The sequence below is a fragment of the Neodiprion fabricii genome, chromosome 6, assembly GCF_021155785.1.
Source record: "Neodiprion fabricii isolate iyNeoFabr1 chromosome 6, iyNeoFabr1.1, whole genome shotgun sequence".
NCBI lineage: Eukaryota > Metazoa > Arthropoda > Insecta > Hymenoptera > Diprionidae > Neodiprion > Neodiprion fabricii.
Window position 1 is genome coordinate 20,277,840 of NC_060244.1, and position 13,922 is coordinate 20,291,761.

Genomic DNA, 13,922 nt, shown 5'->3' on the forward strand with positions numbered 1-13,922 from the left:
AATGACACACACCTGCTGTGCTTCTTTCTTCATCTACATTGTCTTCTATTTCCTTTTATTGGTAATCCGGATCGTCCGGATCCCCCCGTCACAAATATAGGTTTGTTTTACATATGGACAGTTAGGCTGCACTTTCACGTGCAGCAAACAGCTGGATGGCAGCAACAGCAAAAATGCTCTGATTGGTCAATGATTCTGGTGTTTTCTTCAGCATTTTGCGGTACCTGAATAAAGCTTTTCGAAGTAGAAATAAACCATTACAGCAGTTGGTTTTGCTGCGTACAGCAGAAGCCTCCCACCACGTACGTAACAAGCAGCCAATGAGAGTATTTTGCTATTGCTGTTTGCTGAGGTTTCTCTCTGTTTGCTGCACGTGAAAAAGCAGCTTGATACGTTCGATAGCCCTGTTAATGTTACACTCACGGTTTCGAATGAGCACCGTAGGCACTGTCGGCTGCGCGCCACAAACCGAGCAGCGAAACGAAAAAGAGCCTACTTACTGCTACTTACTCACGCTTTCAGGCAACTCTACTTACACACTGGTGGGTTGACACTTGCCCTAACGGGATATAGCCATCATGAAGACTAGAGGTAGAAAAAAGAACAAGTGCATGTACTTGGGACTTGGTCGAGGAGCTTTACTTGATGATTTCAAGAAAGATAAATAAATCAGCGCACGTATTGAACTTTCAATGTTTGATCAAAGGAATCATATATATTAGCTGCTTCCCTTTTTAATGGAAGGCATCGAAATTTATTTCAGAAAAAGCAGCAAAAATATACTCACTGTCAGATTATTTCAATAACATTAATGAAGAGCACGCAACCATGCTCTGTCTTCTGCATTGATTCTTTTGAAGTTATACAGCTATTCTGCAAGCACCAGGCATGATACAGTAATTGACGAATATTTACAATCTACTTTATTACTTTTATTTATCCATTTCAATTACTTAATTAATCATTCACTCACTAATCTTATTAAAATCTAAATACACAAGAGATTCAACTCAATTGTGTGGCTATTAATTGCTTTTCTCAAACGTGTAATTAGCAGTTTAAAAGGACTTGCCTGATTCCAAATTTTCGTGAATCTACATTTAGAGAAATTAATTTCAAAGTAAAATCAATTCTTTTCAACATTTTCCAGCTTGTTTAAAATCAGAATCTATACGACCTTTAATTTTTCAATTTGTTTGCGTTCATTGATATAATTAAATATGAAGACAATAGATGATAATTAAGAATTTGAGTATTAATAATAGTATTTTTCGATACAAAAGCATAATGGCACCAAGGCTGCATAGCGAGTGTCGCACATTCGTACATTCTAGGCATTGCCAGCTTCTGATCGTGTATCGAACATTATTTTTTGTTAAGACTCTAACGTAAGGTCCTATTTTTTTATGCATTATTTACCAGCAATTAAGAAGTCTCTTAAACCCGAGTGCAAGAAAAACTTTTTAAACAACTGCCAGCTGTGCAGGACAATTTTTCTCACACTAGGGTTTGAGAGACTCCTTTAAGTACCTGTGGATGGTGTATAAAAAAGGACTTTCAGTGCAGATGTTACAAAAAATAAATTATTGCTCCACCCTTAATGTTTTAAACAAGACTTGTATGTACATTATGTTCAAAGTATTAGATTGTATCATTACGGTAAAAATTGTAGTGATGAAAGAGCAGAAATAACATGTTTTATTAAAATCTTTATTTTTTATAGCGTTCTTCTAAATAATAATTAACATAATCTATTACGAAGAGTGCTAACTAGAGTGCTGGGCAGGGTGATGAAGATAAACCAATTCAGTTATTCATAATTGTTTTATACCTAAATTTTTGTAACAAACAACTATACAATAAAATGACCAAGATTGGCATTAAACTTGATCAACCTGTTACTACAGTGATATCTCGAAAGCACATGGATCTAAGACGTTGTATCAATTATAATGTATGTAAAGGTGACAGAATGTTGTTGAGACATAATGAAAATGATCGCGATAATAGTAATAATAATGACGATAATAATAATATTATTAATGATGGTAATAATAACAGAAACACAACAGCATCCATTAAAAAAAAATTGGATTATATCCTACCACACACAGGGCAGCCAGCACTCTTTTTCATATTTACTTGGGTCATAGAATAATACAAGAATTAATATCATATCATACACATAACACGGCATACGAAGCCTATTTCTATATCTAAAGGGTGATCACGCATTAACACGCAGTTATGCAGGAAGGACCAGATTTCCAGTTTAGTCAGCGCATGATACTTTCCTGTATAACTACCCAATAAAAATTAAGGAATTTCGCACATGTCAAGTATTCAAATCATCATTTGCGCATATGTAAATTGAATAATAAACGGGAACTTGAAAATATTATTTTTGCCGCAAATATAATTACCTTATCTGATGAATGTCAAAGCACAATCTGATCACTAGTAGCTCGACATCTCGTTTCTTTTCTACCCACATGTGTACTTTTTGCTTGGCTGTTAGAATTCTGTCTCTTTTGTAATTGTAACGCCAACTTTAGGAAAATGCATGTTGTAATTGATACTAGGCTAAATTTTGCAACTAAGCTGGGCGAATATTTAGAATCCATACTTTAAGCACTAAAAATAGTACATGAATAATTAGGAATAGAACAGAATGAAATCCTGATAATGTCAGGAGTCTCAGGTTGTTACTGAGGATAAGATATTTTCAATAAGAAGTACACTCAAATGATGTTTACTGTTAAAAATTAAATCGCTTTCCTTTAACTTCTGAGAACTAAATTTACTACCTTCTTTATACTACTTTAATTAGTATATAACTTTTCATACAAGTGTCCAACATCTAGCTAGTCTCGTATCGACTTAGTGCGTCAGAAATGGCATGGGTAATATATTCCAAAGTACCCGAATAAGAAGTAAAAGTATTTGAAGGAAAAATAAGCTTCAAATAATAACAAAATCATGTTGCCAAGTTCAATAAGATTTGTTTCAACACAAAAGATAAGCTTAAGAAGTGTCCAAGCTGTTGTGCTATACGTCATTAACATTGAATTAAAATAAGTCAGTATAATTACAGCCACACAGCAAATGGATCCATCTGTTCAGGCATACAAAGTAACAAGAAGATCTTTACACTATAATCCGTAGAAAAACGAAGAAAATGAACTATGATAAGGAATTTTTAATGATTCAAGAAGCTGAAAATAATGATTAAATATTGTGTACTATAGAAACTGATTTTTGAAATAAGTAGTTGAAAAACAAAACTAACACAACTTTTTACAGAGAAACGATTGATAATTAAATATTTTTTATGATTACTTAATGACAGAGAAATATCAATACATGTGGCTGGAGCTTACTGCTATGCATAGAATATGTACGTTTTATTTATAAGTTGCGCATCACTTCAAATATTGAATTAAAGAAAGAGCTGTCCATATTCACATTATAGGAATGTACAATAGAAGCCTGTCAACCAATACAATGAATTGTTTCCGATCCAATTCTGATTCTCACAAATTCGGGATACATTTTTAGAAGTCCTAGAGTGCTAATACTTGGCTCCTTCATTCCATATATTAAGTGTCGTGGTCCAATATCCACATTGATGATAGTTTTATACTAACAACAGATAGACCCCATTGCAGTGTAAGTGTCATCTACTATGATGAAAACTTTATAAGAGTTTGCAGACTGTACAAGACTAAAGGCAAAACACTGTTTGAATATAAATTCAAATTTTCAATTGATTTTGGCAAGAAGTTTTCAGACTGAATCAACATAAGCAGGATGCGTTTCAAAATATACATACAGAAAAACTGGTGTAACATTTGCGTTCTTGTAATATTTTTTTTTTTTTTTGCCTGCAAAATAATTGGACCGTATTGTGCAAAAAAGATCCAGGCTTTAAAATGATTAGCATTATGCAACTTGGCCATTTTATCCATCCGACCATAGTTTTTAATTTTTTTACACATCCCCAGATTTTAGAATATTCGATTTCACATGATGTTTAATTTCACTCAACATATAAAAATAATTCAACAACAATAAGTACCTAATTTACGCAAATTTATATAGTACATCTGTAAAGAAATCTAAATACAACTGTGCAAAGGGCAGTTTGGAGCTCATTATTCGATTACACGCTACCTATCAATAAACTTTGGATCTTTTATACAAGACATGGCCCAATTCCTTTTGCACTTAGAACACCGGCCTGGGTCAAATTGTTTTCACCTCCGCAATAGGTGGTAGCTGGCTTGCAGTGAAGCACAGTCTAAATTTATAGTCATAATAAATACATACAAGAGTTCGATCTCATGATGAAATTTGGCAATTTCATTTTGGACTTCGTTTGTTTTCCACTACTTTAAAAGTTATGTAATATAGTTGCACTGGAGAATTTCATAAAATATCATATAATTTACCGAGAAAGTACAAGATGTTTCACAAAGAATGAAACAAGTCAATGCACATCATTCCGAAATACGGACATACAAGCACAGATGTCAATTCTAACAGCAAAGAATGTATATCTTTCAGGTTACTCTTGATCCTCCAAATACTATTATAATTGTCGACATTTCTTTTTAAAGGAGTAATAAATAAAGTACCTCCTGCTATAGTTGTTACGGACCAAGTAATATAATTCGATGGAAGAATAAATCGCATGAAATTATAACATACATGCACTGTACTTATACATGCAATAGAGGGTCTCTGTTAACTTCCTCGGAGACCAATCAACTGTGGCTCTCGAAATGCTACATCTAACAACTGCTTATGCTGTTAGCTTCAATATCTGTGTGTACAAGACACGTATCGCATGAGTCCCAAACACTTCACTGTTTGCGCGTCAGCCATATTAGCGATGAAAGAAGTTATGCATAAGATTAATCAGTATCTTAAAAGTTACCTAGTTAATGTTGTGGTTGTGTATCAAATCATTATCATAACAATTATTTATTGGGCACACACCGAATTAAAGTCTCAGCTGTAAGCACGCGTCGTGTAATCGCTTGATGTTTTTTTATTACGTTAGTTCGTTTTTTTTTTGTTTTTTTTTATTAGCCATCCTCTTTCGGTGGTGTGAACCAGCCTGTAATAAAAGAAGTAGAAAGAAGAAACAAATTTAAGTTAACTTTCAGTGGATGCTCGGTATAGTACCAAAGCACTTTATTGGAAGGCAATGCTTTCAGTCTCAATGCATTCAGTCGTTATTACAATATTTTTAGAATTTTTGAAGTATTAAAATACATTTGAAAACTTATTCTTTCAAAAGATCTTATTCGTAGATTATTATACCTCTGTTATCAAAACTCTTGTTATATAACTTAGCTACAGGGATGAAATAAAAAAATAACGGTACTGGTCGACACACCAGATAATTTAGATAATTTACAGTATGCCTGATCTCAAAATCAATTTCAAAAGAAAATCAGAAGGGTTGAAAAACAGAATCATTGATAATTAGTTATAGTTCAACAGGCCTACACCTTTTTTGACCCTGGTTCTATATATAGACCTATTTTTCTTAATGATAACATTAACTCCCACCTATAATATTTGCCTGGTTTATATCATTTGATTGTATCTTTTGATTAACACTAGAACCACCGAGATTAAAACAAAGCTACTCTTACCAGAACCAGTGAAAATGACCGATCTTTAGAAATTAAATAATAATAAAATATATGTATATCAAAACCGACAAAAACATTTTCTATTATTACAATTTTTAAAAAACTAGTCATTTTGACTGGTGTGTTAATTACTGGGACTGGAGCCTGAATCAACCATTGTTTCATCAAGAATTAAAATAAAATTTCATTGATTCGCTTGAATCGATACCACAAATACAGGTGCATGTATGTTTGTAATAGTTCAACCTTGTATAGATATAAATTACTATGAATTACAGATTTTGCATTGTTTAAAAAATGTCTGTCCAAAATTACCCGAGTAATTACGTAATATTGTTACATACGTATTAAAGTGGTTTTCATTTAGTTCGATCTCATTGTTTTAAATATGTCTTGCATATCATAGTATTATCGCCTCCATGCGTTGAATTGGTATAGTTTTCGATGTTTTGATCAATAATCAGCAATGTTTCGATCGTATTGTTCGTTAACATTTATTACTGTTTTTAATTTCAGTAGCATTGAAGGAGAAATATCAACAACTATTTCGTCCTTGGCAAAGAAAATTTCATCTATCACCGTGCATAAAATATTCAATTAATCTTTGCTTACCATTTTTTTCGTGTATCTGTACGAGGGACTTAAAGGACTGCTGTGCACGTGCGAGACTATATTGGCCCTGGTTGCCACAAACTTTTCCTCCACCACCTGCTCCTTGGAACTGTATGCGTGCCTTTCCTTTTACCAACGTTGCAGAAATCTGCATTATAACGGCCTCTACCGTGTATGCCGAACTCCATCCTTGCTTCGTTAACAATTCCATACAAATCGCACCACCTACCAGTACGTAGCCACCCGAAATTATCGGATGAACAACTCGCACAAAAGGTGGTTCGAATGGGTACGTTTCCTAGGATATACAATTAATATATTAACGATTTCATATTCTTTATCAGATTAACGAGTGTATACAAAGAAAAAATGTGTGTATGATGAAAAAATCATTATTTATACAAGGTCATATTTTAGACCTTTTGAAATTCAACACTCAATCATTTAATATAACAGGTTCCTTGTGCAACAGCCAGTACTTAGAGGTGTCCCAAAGTTACTTTATTATGCGAGCACAATGTGAAGATTTATGTGAAGTAACTTACCTTAAAGAGCATGTTGAGAAGAATACTGTCTTTGCCCTCTTTTTCTTTGAGAAGAACAAGATCATTGTGAAGCGGTGAATCAGGGTCGACACACATTAACCTTATATTCCACTCATACAAGCTATCATTAACAAGTTCTATGCTGTACATTCCTGAAAAGAAAGCACATTTAAGTAAAAACTAAACACCAATACACAAATACTAAAATTTCCAAAACTGATACTATGGATCAATTGCACAGCTGATAAATTCGCTCGCAAATTATATAAATCAGGTTATTTTTGGATGAATGAGCACATTGAGTGGATATCTGAGCATATCTTACTATCAAACTGTTAATGCACGAAAAAAACTTTATATTGCAATACCTTTCTTGAAACTATCACTTCGGTATATGTCACGCAGTTCTTTCATAAGTCGATCTGTAGCTTGGACACTACCCGATACTGATCCTTTTAAATAATCTTGTCTCTGATTTTGTCTCAACCTTTCCAGTGTCGCCAGATGCTCAAGGTCCATCTCATCACCCTAGAAAATAATTAGCAATGTGACTAAGAACGAATGGACTACAATATCAAACACCTCAACTTTCATCACTAGCTTAAACTACTGTAAAGCATCCTGACCCTTCTGGTAATTAAATGTATACGCACACCGAAGCAAGCACAATAGTGAAAAAAATTAAATGAAGTCTCTGCTAAAGATTCCTGTACCAGATTTTATCATCATTATTTATTATATCTATTTCTGCAGGTTCACTGTGTTGAAACAAATGAAATGAATTTTATAGAATACATTAGTAAAATCGATGTTTTTTTATTGGCATTTTAGCTAAATTGCAGATCAATCAAATCAGCATTGTTTGGGATACCCAGTCTTTTCTACCTTGCTTTTGGCATTGGCTTCTCCCTCATCCATATCTAAATGAAGGTCCTCTTCAGTCTCGCTTTCTTCGTCGTCTTCAATATCTTCCACATCCTCAGCTTCCATTCTTTGCGCAGCAGCAGCTGCTCCACCTAGCCGAAGCGGGTCTAGGGCTGTTCTTAGTCGCTCGACATCAGGTGGTTCAGGCAACGAGTGCAAGCGGCATAATTCTTTCAGAAGTATTCCCACCTGATTAATTACATGGTTATCCCGTCCCGTTGTGTTACTTAGAATTTGTACTGCATTTGTCACGCTCGTTTCCTCCGATTCCGCAAACCAAACCGGTGGCGTAGAAGGGTAGGTTTCCTACAAGTTTAATTATATTAAGTAGTAATTCACTAGATATAATTATTTATCTGCACACAATGTTTTTGATCGAGCCAAGGAATCAATACTCTTATCAATATTCACCATGATTTACATCACAAAGCTGAAGCTAGTTAAGCTTCATAAAAAAATAATGCAGTACAGTTCAATATTGATCATTCTGTGCAATTGTTAGATTTTCAGAAGATTTAACCAAATTTTCAATTCTTGGGTTGTTCTGTCCTTTCATAATCAATATTAGTGCACGTAGCTGCTAATTCTGATCATTAACTTCAGCGGCATACTTACATCATTAGTCTTATCATGTCTTTTGTTTGTTTTTCGATAATAGCAATTTTAAACAGTAAGTTTTCTTATTTGAATTCCGATTATTCGATAATTGATGCACAAGGATCTGAATTCTCTGTGAACAATGTGAAACAAGTTTTATAACATGTTTGACAACGGAAACTGAATTTACACTAGTGCTCAACCTGCCACCAGATGTGTGCAAGTCTTTGTGGCAACTGAAAATTGTTTTTAATTCTAAGGCCATAAAGGTTATGAAAATTTGATTTATATCGACTGTTGAATTGACTTTCTCAACTTCTAATTATTGAAGAGCATAGTTTAAGAAATATTTGATCAATTTTATTTCATTTGCAAGTATTTTATACAATTATCACACAATAGAAAAATGTAACAAGGCATTTTGTAATTTTGTAAAAATGTATCAAATTTTGAAGGTGGCTCGAGTTTTATAGGATAAAAAGAAAGAAAGTTATACTCAGACAAAAAAATCGAGTACAAACAATATTTTGACATTTAGAAGAAACAAGTGTGTGGATAAGTGAATGATGACTTATGCCTTTATTGTTGGCAAAGCTTCACCCTTAAACCTGAGACATTCATTGACCTCTACCCTTAACATTGATTGGGCTGTAAACCGTAAAAACAAAATTGAAACGAATTGTTGAAAGTCGTGTGCATTAACGTATCTGGATGATAAATGAAGCCTCCAGTGTGTAATAAAGTAAACCGATTACTTCCAGGCAATGATTCGTTGTGTAAGGTATCACTTGACAAATTGAAATATCAAATAACAACACAAATGTTATTGTTTCTTTGTCTGACCCATTGGAAACTCGTGTTAAATTTTTTCAAGTATACTTTGTGTCTTCGGCAGATACAGGTGATATCGTAAGCGTGAATAAATTTTCAGAACATTATAGTGTTTCATAAAGTAAATTACTTACTGTAATATTGGCGTGAATGTCGTATTTCTTCCCATTTTTACCGACGAACCTGCAGCTGAGCTCGTCGACACTCGCAGACATTATCTGAAATCTTTCATGGCTCTTGGGAAACACGGACTCGAGAGTTTTAATTTCTTGTTTTAAAGTGTTCAAGCAAGCCATTTGACGGACGCCCGTGAGAGATGGGCCCTAATTTTCAGCAGATATTCTTTCGAAAAACACTTCAGGATCAAAAACACGACAGACAGATTACTCCCGAGAAAATGGCGACCGCGACTTAACTGAGCTTTCAATGCTTTCGGCAACTCTCACACATTTTCAAGCACGTATTGTTCTATCTTTGTGTGGCCCCATCTACGAGTATTTCAACGCACTAACTTACCACACTGCAGAGCACGGTCTTGTATACAGTCTGAAAACGACCCTTAATTTTTCGAAAATGCGAAAGGCCCTTTTTTTAGCCAAATTGATGGTACTATCAACGGCCACGTATGTTGGGGTAGGGTGTGCTATACTCATGTATTTCAATATTGCACAATAAAAAATTGAAATTAACGAAGATTATCTTATGCAAAATATGAAAAAAATTGTATGGTCAAGTTCGAGTGTAATTAAGAGGATGCTGTAGCCAGTCTTTATAGTCCAAGTAGAAATCACTTACTTTGACGATAACCTACACTTACGCGTCATTAACACAAAAAAGCTATTGTTTGCGCCATACATATACACAATAGAGTTATCAGTAGCTTTTTTGCGCTAGTGATGCGTATGCAACCACCGAAAGAAAATCAGGAACAGAGTTTTATTTTAAAGTGATCGAATAAAGTGCAAATCACAACTGGGTAATAAATGTATAAGTATACATACAGTTATTTTAACCAGGGAATAGGGGTTAATTGTATTGGACAAAATTTGCTAACAATTACTCAACTATTGGGCAGCTTTTGGTATAGCTGTTTTATATTGTATTGTATTTACTCGTTTTATTCATACATAATTTTCCTATTTTGAATATGTTTTCTTCTTAATTCAACGTTGTTTTATATTTATATTTGGTCGCTTTCCTGTTACGTCAATTTTCTGACGTGACATTAAGCGATTTCATTGTCCTATTCCGTTAGATCCGACCAATTCAATCACTTACGCCCGCTTCCCCTGACACAGTTTAAACATTGTTACATTTTTTCTATATAGTTTGGAGATAGGCTCTACTGGGCTGAACTTAGTTTAAACTTCAATTAACGTTTAAGGAATTGAGCCTTAGTTAAGAGTAATGTCGATACGTGTTGCAGCCTGTATAAAACCATGATAAAACCTTTGCAAAATGTACTATACGGTGCCAGGTAGCAATATTGGTATTATTCGTTCCCCCTAGTATTCTCTCCGGTCACTGAGGTGAAGATTAGAGGTCGCTGGATCGCATGTCCTTATCTTAGGCCAACGGTCTATGGTCCTTATGGGATCACTCACGGACTTAGGATCACTGGCCATACCTATAACTACACTGGATAGAGCACTGAACTATAGCCGATTCCTCATAGGGCCAACGACATCTATGACGTCACTTTCGTAACTCAAGCGTTGTTACCATGGCAACATGCTTAACCGCGGTTCGTTTGCTTTTATTAATGAAATTAAATGAATTTATCAATGAAATCATGAACGTTGACTAAGATAGTCTGAAAATGCATAACTTTCACAAACAGTTCTCATGTTTAAATCTCCCTCGCACAAAGTAGGTTTTGGCCCGATAAAACGACTGTCGTACATTCGATCAATTCGAGCCACTGAACTTCTTGAGCATATACTGTATATGCTCTAAGCTGAACTCTAACTCGTGTCAAAACGCTACCACGCAATCGACACTCATATCAATATCACATGTGCCAACTGTACCAATAGAGCTTAGAAGTAATAGAGCATAAACTTGGGGTTACTTCACTGCATTTTAACTCTGTAGAGGATAGAATGGCTTCGAGTATGTTGAGAATAAATTATCCATCCACGAAAATTTAAAGATAGGAGACTTAAGTTGGTGAAATATTCTTAAAAAGTAAAAAAAATTTCCTATTATAATGCATTTGGGAGCTAATGTACGTGTCAACAAAATCGGCATTGGAATTACCATAGGTCTCATATGCTTGTTCTATCTGTATTCCCATAGAGGACCTGCATATTCTAGCATTGATAACAAAGATGTTGTTTCAATGAAAGCCTTATTAGCTGGTGCTATCAAGGTAGCCCAAATTGGTGGTCTTGAGGTAATCTCTGTTCACGATAATTTACACTCTTTAAATCTAGCGAGCAAAGGAAAGACCAAAGAAGGTATGTACTGCAAATTTTTCAGTATCAAGACTCCAATTTTAGACATTAATTATTTTAACCAGTAACTGAATGACTATGTAAATAATCGACAAATTTTAATTTCGTCAGGTGTCAATGATCCAGTCACAGCTGCTGATTATAGATCACATTGTGCGATGTATCACGCTTTGTTAGATGCCTTTCCAAGAATAACTGTAAAGTCAGAGGAAAAATCCATAGGTTGTGACAAAGTAGATATTCTAGACTTGAAGGAATATTTAAAAAACCCTGAACCACTCGGTATTAATTATGACAGCGCTGTGAATGCTAATGATATTACAGTGTGGATTGATCCTCTGGATGCTACCAAAGAATACACAGGTATTGTCAGTATAGCCACACTAAACTTTTTAATATGAATCTTATAATCTAATTATAAGTACTAGCTCCGTATCAGCAATGCTATCTAATTTACCTGCTCTATAAAATTTGAGTAAACAATAAACTTAACACTGCTTTTAGAAAATCTCGTACAATATGTTACTACCATGGTATGTGTTGCCATAAAGGGCCAGCCAGTAATGGGGGTCATTCATAAGCCTTTTGACAATAAACAGACATATTGGGCTTGGGTCGATCACGGTCAATCTACAAACCTGCATGTTAAAACGGTTACTCCTTATTATTCTTAATTGTTAAGACTTACTATAAACTGTTTTCAAAAATCTCTAATTATTACATTTGTACATTCAACTGCTGTATGTGATTTTACACCTGATAATTATCGTAAACATATCTTGTGATTTGAAAATTCAATTTAATTCATAATATTTAATTCTCCTTACTAGCCAAAGAAAGGAAAGCAACCAGTTCTTATAGTATCGAGATCTCATGCTGGCCGTGTCCATAATGCCTCAAAAAGTGCTTTGGGGCAAAATGTTCAAGTTGTATCAGCAGCAGGCTCAGGTAAATAAACAATACTTTATGTAAATTTACAAATTGTATCTGAATTTGAATTAACAAAAAAAAAACATTTCCGAAAAATAATTAATTTATATTGAACATTAAATGTTTTTAGGATATAAATCGCTAGAAGTTGCCGTTGGAAACGCAACAGCTTACGTACACATAACTGCAATAAAAAAATGGGATATTTGTGCTGGAGCTGCCATAATTAGGTATAATAATTTACCATTACTAAAACTGATTTTTTGCTCTAAATATCATTAATACCAATATGTAGGGTTGCTTATTTCAATTCCAATTTAGGATCTGGGATGATGTTTTGATTATTATTTCGGAGAGTCTTTAGTCATATCAAAATCGAATTTGTTGTGTGTGAAAGCGTGTGCCAATTGTAAAGTTTTGAATCTACAAATCTATGGGAGTGATGAATTTTAAAACTAGATCTTTACAACGCTGATACAATTTTCATTATTATCTGACCTATGGATATTTTATACTTTCATGACAAAGTGCATTGGGTGGCAAAATGACTCCTCTCTCAGGCCCACCACCAATTGGATTTGGACCAGAAGATGATACATTATTGAGTACAGGTTTATTGGCTACTATGAATGATCATCAATGGTACCTGGACAAATTTTATACCGCATAAACGAGATTTATAATTTCACACGAAAGAGACTAGAACTCAATATGCTTTGAATAAGTCATACTTATCACAAAGAGTGCAAAAACTTGAGAATAGGTATTGATTGTAAGCTTATCTTTCCTAGCTCCATACAGATGTCCAAATACCTAGTACTTATAAATGAAGTAATTGAAGCTACTAATATTTTTTTATTCTGCATAATAAGTTTGCTAGAATATTGATGAAACCTGTATTTATTTACCCTGGGTTGCAATGAGCATCTATATTAATATTGTATATAAAATTGATTCTAATTAGATATAGAATGAGAAATATGTAAGTCAGATGTGATTGGTTCAGCCGAGATAAGGAATAACATTGTAGACAATAAATTGGACTTGAAAAATTAGTAATCCATATTTGTTAGTACTTTTTTTATAACCATCTGGTACTTATGTAACATCATTAGAACATTCATACTTTATGACTGATTGAAAATGTTCGGGAAATCTATTCCTGTTAAAACATAATCTGGATCAAATCATATCCTACTTTTTATGTATACCTATATAATTTGCATACCTGGTGTTTATATGACGTAGGTATACTTGTGTATATGTTCTAAGTTAGGTGAGTTAGGTGCGTTTGGAATAGTTCCGCAATCCACACAACAGTTGTATAGTTATCAATAGCCATACAAGACGTATACAAGGCA

The 13,922-nt window shown here is 34.1% G+C and overlaps 2 protein-coding genes and 1 long non-coding RNA gene across 4 annotated transcripts; 2 read left to right on the forward strand and 1 right to left on the reverse strand.

Moving 5' to 3' along the window:
• The first annotated feature begins 13 nt into the window (after positions 1-13).
• On the forward strand, positions 14-2,648 carry LOC124184843. Its single transcript, XR_006871267.1, has 2 exons — positions 14-100; positions 523-2,648. It is a non-coding gene; the product is annotated as an uncharacterized LOC124184843 (long non-coding RNA).
• Positions 2,649-3,883: 1,235 nt separating this feature from the next.
• LOC124184838 (ubiquitin-conjugating enzyme E2 Q2) lies at positions 3,884-9,619 on the reverse strand. 2 transcript variants are annotated; one of them, XM_046574959.1, is made up of 6 exons: positions 9,310-9,617; positions 7,709-8,053; positions 7,192-7,351; positions 6,824-6,975; positions 6,279-6,576; positions 3,884-5,122 (listed from the first exon to the last, which is right to left on the reverse strand). In XM_046574959.1, exons 1-6 carry the CDS (start codon positions 9,469-9,471, stop codon positions 5,091-5,093), a joined length of 1,149 nt encoding a protein of 382 aa, XP_046430915.1. In that variant the 5' UTR covers positions 9,472-9,617; the 3' UTR covers positions 3,884-5,090. The 2 variants fall into 2 exon arrangements, with proteins under 2 accessions (XP_046430915.1, XP_046430914.1); XM_046574958.1 differs by lacking the exon at positions 3,884-5,122 and having other exon boundaries at positions 5,138-6,576; positions 9,310-9,619.
• A 1,464-nt stretch (positions 9,620-11,083) lies between these two features.
• On the forward strand, positions 11,084-13,626 carry LOC124184840 (putative inositol monophosphatase 3). The gene is made up of 6 exons (XM_046574962.1): positions 11,084-11,634; positions 11,743-11,994; positions 12,136-12,284; positions 12,462-12,579; positions 12,692-12,791; positions 13,090-13,626. Exons 1-6 carry the CDS (start codon positions 11,385-11,387, stop codon positions 13,229-13,231), a joined length of 1,011 nt encoding a protein of 336 aa, XP_046430918.1. The 5' UTR covers positions 11,084-11,384; the 3' UTR covers positions 13,232-13,626.
• The last annotated feature ends 296 nt before the right edge of the window (positions 13,627-13,922 follow it).

Coding starts and splice junctions, on each gene's coding strand:
- LOC124184838 (XM_046574958.1), bottom strand. CDS start 9,471: ATGGCTTGCTTGAACACTTTAAAACAAGAAATTAAAACTCTCGAGTCC. Junction 8,054..9,309: donor ACATTCACGCCAATATTACA/GTAAGTAATTTA, acceptor TTAAACTTGTAG/GAAACCTACCCTTCTACGCC. Junction 6,577..6,823: donor TTCTCAACATGCTCTTTAAG/GTAAGTTACTTC, acceptor TGTATATCCTAG/GAAACGTACCCATTCGAACC.
- LOC124184840 (XM_046574962.1), top strand. CDS start 11,385: ATGCATTTGGGAGCTAATGTACGTGTCAACAAAATCGGCATTGGAATT. Junction 12,285..12,461: donor CAAACCTGCATGTTAAAACG/GTTACTCCTTAT, acceptor TCTCCTTACTAG/CCAAAGAAAGGAAAGCAACC. Junction 12,792..13,089: donor GCTGGAGCTGCCATAATTAG/GTATAATAATTT, acceptor TTCATGACAAAG/TGCATTGGGTGGCAAAATGA.